General features: G+C 38.4%; 2 protein-coding genes across 2 annotated transcripts; both read left to right on the top strand.

Moving 5' to 3' along the window:
- Positions 1–3,263: 3,263 nt before the first annotated feature.
- Positions 3,264–4,769, top strand: LOC127079264 (uncharacterized). The gene is made up of 2 exons (XM_051019672.1): positions 3,264–4,482; positions 4,573–4,769. Exons 1-2 carry the CDS (start codon positions 3,264–3,266, stop codon positions 4,767–4,769), a joined length of 1,416 nt encoding a protein of 471 aa, XP_050875629.1.
- A 338-nt stretch (positions 4,770–5,107) lies between these two features.
- On the top strand, positions 5,108–8,486 carry LOC127079263 (uncharacterized). Its single transcript, XM_051019671.1, has 3 exons — positions 5,108–5,534; positions 6,158–7,794; positions 7,899–8,486. The coding sequence occupies exons 1-3, from the start codon at positions 5,108–5,110 to the stop codon at positions 8,484–8,486; spliced, it is 2,652 nt and encodes an 883-aa protein (XP_050875628.1).
- The last annotated feature ends 3,022 nt before the right edge of the window (positions 8,487–11,508 follow it).

Genomic DNA, 11,508 nt, shown 5'->3' with positions numbered 1-11,508 from the left:
TAGAAAATTCTCCAAACCTCAAACTTCCAAATTCCATTGTGCTTGTGTTTTCTCCAAACCAACACTTCAAACTACTTCTAAACATCCATTAGAAGTTGTCCAAACACTTGAACAACTTCTGTAACAGCCCTACCATCATCTTCCAAATCACATTTACATAGCTTGCAACTTGATTTTGAAAGGAAGAACCAAGCACTCTCAGCTTAAGCCAAGCATTCAAACACCTTCATAGAGGTGTAAGGAAGTTGTTCAGATCATAAAATTACATCTGGAACACCCATACTCCAAAGGACGATTTTCATTTTTGAGGTATGTATTCATTTCTGCAATTTATGATTTAAGGCACCATTTTGCATCATTCTTGTTACCATTACACTTGCCAAGATGTCAGGAACAAAACCCCTATGATCATTGGTCTTAATCGGTGATGTTTGGAATTTAATTTTAAATTCAATTTTTAGGGTTCATATGCATTTTGTTTGATTTCTGGATATTTATGAACAATAAATGAAATTGGCGAGTACCATTAGATTCCTTACGAAATTCTAAGCAATTTTGGTCTTTACAACTTTTGATTTCGTTAAGAATTGAGAGAGTTAAAGTTTTAACAGTAAGTGAGAATGGTGTAAACTATGGACTACGGGATGAATGAGGAAGATGAAGTTTGGAGCCATTTTTTAAATTTTAAAAGTCACTTTAATATATATTTTAATTGATGTAACTGAATACATTGGTTGGCATTGTGCCCCAGTGGTAAAACACTAGTTTGTTGAGTTACTGGGTGTGGGTTCAAATCTGAGTAGTGTAATGATTTTTTTTGTTTTTCACTTGTTAAATGTTCATTTTTCTTCATAACTTCAAATATTCATAACTTCATTATCCCTTAACATTTTTGAGCCATTCTTTTTGCCATGTGTTCATGAGAATGTCTATTTTATGATGACACCAAAAAATCCCAAAAATATTATTTATTTCACCACTTTTGATTGGATGGAAAATATGTGTTTTAAGTATTTTTTTTAAGGCTCCTAATTGATTCTTTCGGCTTATGTCTTATTTGTTCTTGATGTTGAAAGTTTGTATGATTAAAGCACACTCTTTTAAATGTTAATTGTTATCCTTAACATGTTTGAACTTGATTATTTTCATACAATGTATCAATTGATTCACCTTGAAAACATGTTTGAATGAATGGTTAGGAGGTGATTAGGTTTCCACTTAAGTTTGGTTTTATCATGAACTTTGATTCAAGTCTAATGTTTATTTTGTGAAGACTTATAATGTGATGCATGCTTGACCTAAATTGATTCATGTTGTGTTTACCATGTATCAATGAATGCTTTTACCATGTAAAGTATGATTTTGTCTTCACCATCAATATGTTGTGTCTTGTGATGTTATGTGAAACTTTGTCATGTCTTGTTTATGCTTATCTCAAGCCTAAAAATCCATGTTTAACATTGTCATACATACCTTGTGATTGCCATTGTACTTAGCCATATTTTGTGCCATAATGTTAATGCATGTTCAATCTTGTTATTGTTTATTTCCAAGGGAAAAGAATCATGACATTATTGTCATTTTGCGTGTGTGTGTTCATCTGCATTCTATACAACTTTGCTTCCCCTTAATCCAAAAACTTCTAGATACAATCTTAGGTTCCCCTCAATCTAAACCTTAGGATTCTATCTCTCTCTCCTTCTTATAATCACTTTCGTAATAAACTTTGACTTAGGTAATTGTTTTCCCTTTTATTTCTTAATCAAATGCTTCAAAACACTTAAGTATATTCAAAGATCTTCTCATAAGACCTAAAAAACACAAACTTAATTCAAACCCTTTTGCCACTTTGGATTTTCCATGTTTAAAACCTTTTCATAAAAGGATTAGACATGATTCATCCCTAGTTGAGATTTAAATCTCCTACCCCATAACATTGTTGAGATTGATATTGATTCTTTTCCATTTGGAAGAGGTATGTGGCATACTTGTTGATTCTATATCCAAGTGAGAGCCCTTCTTTCAATTTGATGCAAAGATCTATCTTCCACATGTTTTTTGGTGGTTTAAAAGTGAGTTTTATCCTTAAGATGAAAATTTGTCTCTTTCTTATAAAATCAACTCCAACAAATCCCTTCTTACTTTTGAACCCAAACTACGAGGTTTTGATCCTTCACGGGTACGTAGGCATAAGACTCAATGTCTTTCCAAATCGTCAAACAATAAAAAATGTTCTTTTTCTCATCTCCCCAAATCAAATAACAAACAATTTTAAACCCAACACATATATCCAAAAGGTTCCTGTAGAGTACTACATATGATTATGGTGCTAATACCTTCCCTTTTCATAACACACCCCCGTACCTTTAGAATCTCCCCCCCATTTTGCTTAGTTTAAGTTTAATCTTCTAGATTTGCATATACATATTGGGTTTATTTTTGAATCTTTTCCCCTTCCCTTGGATAAATTAAAGTTCGGTTGTAATATTTTGATTCATGAGTCAAGTCTAATCAATAGCTTGGTCTCCGATTCTTCACCGTGACAGAAATGGCGACTTCACTGGGGACATAATATTAAGTGGGTGATACCTAACTTGTTTATATGTGTTTATTATTATTTGTTTCTATGTTTTCCTTGGTTTCATTATGAATATCTATAAGTGGTGAGGAAATCCTAACCCGGATTAGAGAATACACATAAGATAGGATGGTGGTATAATCAAAGTTGCATGTCTGGAGTAATCCTAAGCATGATTAACATATGATATAACCCCGCTCAGTGGAGACCCCTTTGATGGTAATATTTTTTGTTATGAGTAAATCGTAGTGGCATTATTATCTTCGATCTGGGAGTCTAAGAAACTGAGGACCTTTAGAACCCTTTCAACCCCTCTAAGCCTTTTTAGGATATAGTGCGGAGATTATTCAGGTGTAAGATCTGAAGTAATTGTTACGCGATGCTACATTCAGACGAGTTTCTCTTGAGAATATTATTGGTCTACGAGCAAGTCGTTAAACTGATAATATCCGAAAGATGGATCTATGACTCTGGGGACCACTTTAGAACCTTATTCTACAGGTACAAAATAAACCTATTAGATCATACATTGTGGGATGGTTAGACCCTTGGCTCCATGCTTAATGTCAAAACCCTAAACTCATATTTGTGAAACATTCATTCATGCACTCATGCATCCATAAAAACCTTTTGCATAAAAACTAAGAAACTCAATAGTTTTCTTTTGCAAATATCGATAGGTAAAATGGAACTTGGAAGGAGGAATACCAAGAAATACACTTTCAAATGTCCTGACTTAACAGAGCTGAAGAAGCTTGGTTCTATGATAGTTAGTCCAGAGGATTTCAGAGCTCAGTATGGAAGACTTATGGGTATCTTGAAGACCAAGGTTGAAGATGGAGTTCTCAACACACTGGTACAGTTTTATGATCCACTCTACCATTGCTTCACATCTCCAGACTACCAGCTTATGCCTACTCTAGAAGAATACTCTTATTGGTTTGGTTTGCCAGTCTCTGACAAATTACCATTCAGTGGTTCAGAGAAGACCCCTACATCAGCAGCTATTGCAGAAGCACTTCACCTAGAAATGTCTGTTGTGAAGGACAACTTCACTAAAAAAGGAGGGATTCTAGGTCTAACCTCTAGATTCCTGTTGAAGAAAGCCTTTATCTTTGCAGAAGCAGATAACAGAGATACCTTTGAAGACATATTTTCTCTACTCATTTATGGAATTGTACTCTTCCCAAACATTGGTGACTTCGTGGATGTTAATGCTATACGAATCTTCTTAATTGGTAACCCAGTGCCCACATTACTTAGAGATACCTACCATTTTATCCATCACAGGACTACGAAAAGTGGTGGAACCATTATTTGTTGTGCACCTCTCCTATATAAGTGGTTTATTTCTCACTTGCCCAGATCTAGGCTCTTCAGGGAGAATCCGCAGAAGCTCAGATGGTCTCAGAGGTTCATGCCTATTGATCAAGGGAGTATACATTGGTATGACCCCTCATATGATGTTGGAGTAATTATTGACAGTTGTGGTGAATTTCCTAATGTACCTCTCCTTGGTGTACATAGGGGAATTAACTGCAACCCTATCCTTGCCATACGCCAGTTAGGATATCCTATGGTGGATAAACCTGATAACCTTCTGTTGTCAGGTTTCTTTTACCTCAATGAAGAAGAGAGTTCCGGTCTGAAGGACAGAATCATACATGCTTGGTGCAACATTCACAAGAAAGGAAAAGACCGATTAGGAAGAAAGAATTGTGTTGCTTTTAAGCCCTACACCCAATGGGTTTGTGCTAGAGCTAGTGAATTTAAGATGCCCTATGCTCTTGAGAAACCTTCATTCCCTTTTGTTATAACATCATCGTCCACCATTCCTATTGAGAATAGGGAAGAGTTTCAAGAAGTTTTGGATAGGTTGAAATTGGAAAGAGACACTTGGGAAGGCAAGTACCATGTCTTGAATGATAAGAAGATGAAGATGGAGCAGCAGCTAAAGGAGAAGGATGATTTGATTGAGATTTTGGAACAACAAGCTGTGAAGAAACAGGAGGAACAAGAAGGTTTACTTCTCTCTAAAGTCCAGTCATTTCATGAGTACTCCAGCATACCTCCTACCTCAGGTGCTTGGAAGGGAATCATCGACAAGCTTATGATCGAGAATGCTCAGCTAAAGAGGCAGAAAAGGAAGCACCAGCCAGAAGCAGGACCTTCTACATATGAGATTCCTTAAGAGTCATAGACTTATCTGTTTTCCTCTTGTATTGTTTAGGATCGTTGAAATTGTATTTCATCCTTTGTAATCCCTCAAATGTTTAATAAAAAGAGGTTTCTGTTCAGCTTATACCAAATTTTGTCTCTATAATATTTGCAATAAATTATTGAGTTTCTTAAAAATTAAAACTCATCTTTTCCATATGCATATCATGCATCATTCAAGCACAAGTTCCTGCATTTCAAGAAACTTACACGTGTCTTCTCCCTCCAATAGTCAAACTGAATCACCAGTACAATACTCGAGCCAGTCGTCGGAGAAGGGTGAGTCAGCTTGAACAAGAAAACCAAGAGCTCATGGAGGAAGTAATCACCTTGAAAGACGGTTTGGAAAGGCTTACTGCTATGATGGACACTTTGGTGGCTGCTCAGAATCAGACATCGAACAATTCTCAAGATCCATTGCAACGAACAACAATATCTGAAAATGTCTCGACGCCCATTCCAATGGCGGCCGTCAACGATCAACAATATCACATGCCACCTGGTTTCCCTTGGGGCATGTCTCACGGTTATATGCCAACAGGATACCGCCCTCAAAATGTTGAAGCTCCAGTAGTGACTGTTGTGATGTTTGTACCTCCTCCTGTGGTGCATACAACTCCTTATAATGAAGAAAACATTTTTCACGTTGCTCCAAGCGAAGTTGTGGGAGTAGATGAAAGGTTAGAGGGATTTCAAGATCAGTTCTTAGAAATGCAAAGGGAAATCAACGCTCTTCGAGGTAAGGATCTTTTTGGCAAGACCGCTTCCGAACTCTGCTTGGTTCCTAATGTTCAAATTTCGCCTAAATTCAAAGTACCAAACTTCAAGAAATACAAAGGAAATTCATGTCCTCAAAGTCATTTGGTTATGTATGCTAGGAAGATGTCCACTCAGATTGACAACCATCAGCTTCTGATCCACTACTTTCAAGACAGTTTAACTTGTGCCGCTCTTAAGTGGTACATGGGCTTGGACGGTGCAAAGATTCGTACTTTCAACGAGCTTGGTGAAGCTTTTGTTAGTCAATACAAATATAATACAGATATGGCTCCGGACAGAGATCAACTTCGGGCCATGCCTCAGAAAAACAAAGAGAGTTTCAAGGAATATGCTCAAAGGTGGCGTGAAATTGCTGCACAAATTTTCCCTTCACTTGAAGAGAAAGAGATGACTAAAATCTTTTTGAAAACTCTGAGTTCATTCTACTATTACCGCATGATCGTCAGTGCACCCAATGATTTCACCGAGATGGTAAACATGGGCATGCGACTTGAGGAAGCAGTCCGAGAGGGACGTTTGACTAAGGAAGTCAGTGCTTCTAGTCATGTTAAGAAATTCTCCAATAACTTCTCCAAAAAAAAGAATTAGATGTTAGTTTCGTTTCATATGGAAGACAAAGAAGAAAGTATCAACATGTTGCAGCCGTTTCACCAATCATTAGTCCATCAATGGTAGCGTCAATTTATCAGCCACAGTTCTCGCATCAACATCAACAGCATTATCCTCAACAGCATCAGCAACAACCATCAAAGCAACAACATCAACAGCCTCCACAACAGGCTCGCTCTCAATTCAACAATCAAAATCGTATTCAAAAAAGGCCACAATTTGATCCTATCCCAATGTCCTATGCAGAATTATTTCCTGCACTGCTAGCTAAAAATCATGTCCAGAGAAGGTCTCCACCACCTGTGCCAAAGGACCTTCCCTATTGGTACAAGGCAGATCAATTTTGTGCTTACCATCAAGGGGCACCAGGACATAGCATTGAAAACTTTTTCGGTCTAAAGTCAGATGTTCAGAGGCTCATCAAGAGTGGTATCCTTTCATTTAAGGATGTAAATCCCAATGTTAAAGTTAATCCTCTACCGCAACATGGTTCAGCCTCAGTTAACATGGTATATGGTTGTCCGGGCAGTTTCCAGATATATGATGTACGGTTGTTGGGTGAGAACTTAGTAAAGAAACAAGCTACATGTAGCAAGAATGGTTTTGTGCCTCCACATAATTACGCCTCTTGCAGGGTTTGTTCTAGGAACTCTCAAGGATGCCTAACTGTTGTAATGGATCTCCAGGATCAAATGGACCAAGGTTACATTGAAGCCTACCGAGATAGAGATTATAATCAAGTCAATATGGTCAATAGTGAAAATGGAGTGAATGTCATAGTTCCTCAGTTCAACGACTCTAAGCCTATACAGATTACTTATGACAGTCGGAAGACTTCTATGACTCCTCTGGTTATTAACTTATCGGGCCCAGTTCCCTACCAATCTGATAAAGTTGTTCCTTACAAGTACAATGCTACAATGACTGAGAATGGAAAGGATGTTCCTCTACCCTCCATTGTTAACGTCGCTGATGTAAGCAGAGTCACAAGGAGTGGACGTATATTTGCAAAAAGGACCAAGGATGTCACAGTAGGAAAGCAGGCTCATGTTGAGGTCCCTTTTGAACCGGTTGGCCAATCTGATAACATGAATCCGAAAAGTGATGATGATGAGGTGTTGAAGCTCATCAGGAAAAGTGAATACAATATGGTGGAACAATTACTACATACACCTTCCAAGATATATGTGTTATCTTTGTTAATGAACTCTGAGGCTCACCGTGAAGCTTTACAGAAACTCTTAGAACAAGCCTATGTAGACCATGATGTGACGGTTGGACAGTTTGATGGTATCGTCGCTAACATCACGGCCTGTAACAACTTGAGTTTCAATAATGAAGAGCTCCCCGAAGAAGGAAGAAATCATAACATGGCACTAAATATCTCAATCAACAGTATGAATGACTCTCTGTCAAGTGTGTTAGTGGATACAGGCTCGTCTCTCAATGTCATGCCGAAGTCGACACTTTCCAGACTTTCTTTTCAAGTTGCTCCTATGAGGAGTAGCGGGATTATTGTCAAAGCTTTTGATGGTTCCAGAAAAACAGTCATTGGGGAAGTTAACCTTCCTATGACCATCGGATCTCATACTTTCCAGATAACATTCCAGGTGATGGACATAGAAGCTGCGTATAGTTGTTTATTGGGTCGGCCTTGGATCCATGAAGCTGGGCAGTCACTTCCACTCTGCATCAGAAGCTTAAATTTGTGAAGAACGGGAAGCTAGTGACAGTCTGTGGGGAGAAAACATTGGTTGTGAGTCACTTATCATCTTTCTCTTATCTTGAACCTGAAGAAGCTGTTGGAACTCAATTCCAAGCCCTTTCTTTGATTGACAAAGATGTCAAGAGAGGAGTATCCATCTCTTCATTCAAGGATGCACAACGGCTAGTAAATAATGGTATAATCGATGGTTGGGGAACAATTTTGGATCTCCCAGAAAACAAACACCGAGAGGGTTTAGGCTTTTCTCCTACTTCCAAGAAGATTGCAGAAGGAAGTAGATATGTTCGTTCAATCAAAGAAACTTTCCATGGTGGAGGGTTCATCAATCCCACTTTGCCAAAAGTTAGTGTCATCACTGAGGATAATGATTCAACATGGGAACCCTACTGTGACGATCCTGAATATGATCTTGAGGCGGAAGATGCATATGTGCCTTTCTACTTTCCTCATCATAAAGAACTTAAATACATCCCGGGGTCAGAAGACGAAGCAGCTGAAGCCAATGCCACTGTGGAAGATAATCCTAAAGATGTTACGGCCGACTTCGTATCTCACGGAGTAATTCGCCAAAACTAGACCTCTGTTGATGTTCCTGTTGTTGTTCACATTTCAAAGTAATATTTTGTTGTTTGTTTTCTTTTCAAAAAAAATCCTTTTGTTATTCCTACGGCGAAAGTGACAATGTTTGGGCTTATGTTTCAAGAATTAAATCAATGAAAATGTTATTTTATTTCCATATTGTCGTTTTTATTGTTTTTCTGTTTTTTCTGGAAAAATGTTAATCTTAAAATTAAAAAAAATTAAAAATTAAAAATAAACACTTCCAGATAGCTGGACATGACTTCACACTTTTATCAATTTCTAAAACAAGCATAAAATCACATGTGCAGATTAATTCATGACATATTCATTAAAACCAATGACCATATTCCCTCTTGCAACTTTGAATTCCCTGTGTACGAAGCGGAAGAAGAAGAAGAAGAAGAAAAAATTCCAGATGAAATCTCTAGACTGCTCGAAAATGAAGAAAAGACCATTCAGCCATTCAAAGAGTCAATGGAAGTAATCAACTTGGGGTCTGAAGAGGATACAAAAGAAGTCAAAGTTGGAGCACTGCTCGCGCCAGAGGTCAAAGAGAGGATGATAGAGCTTCTCCGAGAATATACTGATGTGTTTGCTTGGTCATACCAAGACATGCCAGGGTTGGACACCGATATTGTGGAGCATCGTTTACCGTTGAGGCCAGAGTGTCAACCTATCAAGCAAAAGTTAAGAAGAACTCGACCGGACATGGCGATCAAAATCAAAGAGGAAGTGCAAAAGCAAATTGATGCAGGTTTCCTTGTCACATCAGAATATCCATAGTGGTTGGCCAACATTGTGCCAGTTCCGAAGAAGGATGGAAAGGTCCGGATGTGCGTTGACTATAGAGATCTAAATAAAGCCAGACCTAAAGATGACTTTCCTCTGCCACACATTGACATGTTGGTCAACAACACCGCCAAGTTCAAGGTCTTCTCTTTCATGGATGGATTTTCTGGTTACAATCAAATCAAAATGGCGCCCGAAAATATGGAAAAAACAGCTTTTATTACACCTTGGGGCACATTTTGCTACAAAGTAATGCTTTTCGGCTTGAAGAATGTTGGTGCCACCTATCAACGAGCTATGACTACTATTTTTCATGACATGATGCATAAAGAGATCGAAGTCTATGTAGATGATATGATAGCAAAATCAAAGACTGAGGAAGATCATGTTGAGTATCTTTTGAAACTGTTTCAGCCTTTAAGGAAATACAAATTCCGCTTGAACCCAAACAAATGCACCTTTGGGGTTCGTTCAGGAAAGCTTTTAGGCTTCATCGTCAGTCAAAAGGGTATTAAAGTTGATCCCGATAAGGTTAAAGCCATTCAGGAAATGCCAACACCTCAAACAGAAAAGCAGGTGAAGGGATTCCTTGGACGTTTGAACTACATTTCGAGGTTCATATCTCATATGACTGCTACTTGTGCTCCCATTTTTAAGCTCCTCCGAAAGGATCAGGGTTGTGTTTGGACGGATGATTGTCAAAAGGCCTTCGACAATATCAAAGAGTATTTGCTAGAACCTCCTATCTTGTCCCCTCTAGTTGAGGGAAGACCATTGATTATGTATCTGATTGTACTAGAAGAATCTATGGGTTGTGTCTTGGGTCAACAGGATGAAACAGGAAGAAAAAAGTATGCCATCTATTATTTGAGCAAGAAATTCAGTGATTGTGAGTCCCGATATTCCATGCTAGAGAAAACTTGTTGTGCTCTGGCTTGGACTGCCAAGCGTCTCCGTCAATATATGATGAATCACACAACTTGGTTGATATCCAAGATGGATCCGATTAAGTATATCTTTGAAAAACCTGCATTGACCAGAAGAATTTCTCGTTGACCGATGCTCTTGTCCGAATATGACATTGAGTATCACACTCTGAAAGCTATCAAAGGAAGTGTCTTGGCCGATCATTTAGCTCATCATCCAATCGACGATTATGAGTCTATGAATTTTGAATTTCCAGATGAAGATGTGATGTACTTAAAAGCCAAAGATTGCAATGAACCACTGCCAAATGAAGGGCCAGAGCCAGGTTCTCAATGGGGTTTAATATTTGATGGAGCGGTTAATGCTTATGGTAATGGTATTGGGGCAGTAATCATCACTCCTCATGGCTCACATATCCCTTTTACTGCAAGATTAACATTCAAGTGCATGAACAACATGAAGGAATATGAATCCTGCATCATGGGTCTAGAAGAAGCCATTGATCTTAGAATAAAAAATCTCGATGTTTATGGAGACTCAGCTCTAGTTGTTAATCAAATTAAAGGAGAATGGGAAACTCGTCAACCCGGCCTAATCCTATACAAAGACTATGCAAGGAGGTTATCTACTTTTTTCAACAATATTAAATTTCATCACATCCCCCGTGAGGAATATCAAATGGCAGATGCCTTGGCAACTTTGGCTTCCATGATCATTGTGAATCGTTGGAATGATGTGCTTAAGATCGATGTTATGCGTCTTGATAGACATGCTCATGTATTTGCACTGGAAGAAGTCTCTGATGACAAGCCATGGTACCACGACATCAAGTGTTATCTTCAGAGTCAAGAATACCCACCTGGGGCATCAAACAAAGATAAGAAGACCTTGAGAAGACTGGCTAATAACTTCTTTCTGAATGAAGAAGTGTTATACAAGAGAAACTTTGACATGGTTCTGCTCAGATGCGTGGATAGGCACGAAGCATACCTGTTGATGCAAGAAGTTCATGAAGGTTCCTTTGGTATTCACTCCAACGGACACGCAATGGCTAAAAAAATGTTAAGAGCGGGTTACTATTGGCTGACAATGGAAGCTGACTGTTGCAAGTATGTGAAGAAGTGTCACAAATGCCATATTTATGCTGACAAGATACATGTACCTCCAACTTTGCTCAACATTCTCTCTTCTCCATGGCCTTTCTCTATGTGGGGCATCGACATGATTGGTATGATTGAGCCCAAAGCTTCGAACGGACATCGTTTCATTTTGGTGGCTATTGATTATTTCACAAAGTAGG

This window comes from Lathyrus oleraceus, chromosome 5, assembly GCF_024323335.1.
Source record: "Lathyrus oleraceus cultivar Zhongwan6 chromosome 5, CAAS_Psat_ZW6_1.0, whole genome shotgun sequence".
In the NCBI taxonomy this organism is placed as follows: Eukaryota; Viridiplantae; Streptophyta; class Magnoliopsida; order Fabales; family Fabaceae; genus Lathyrus; species Lathyrus oleraceus.
Note: the sequence above shows the minus strand (reverse complement) of the source record. Positions and strands in the feature narration are given on the sequence as shown.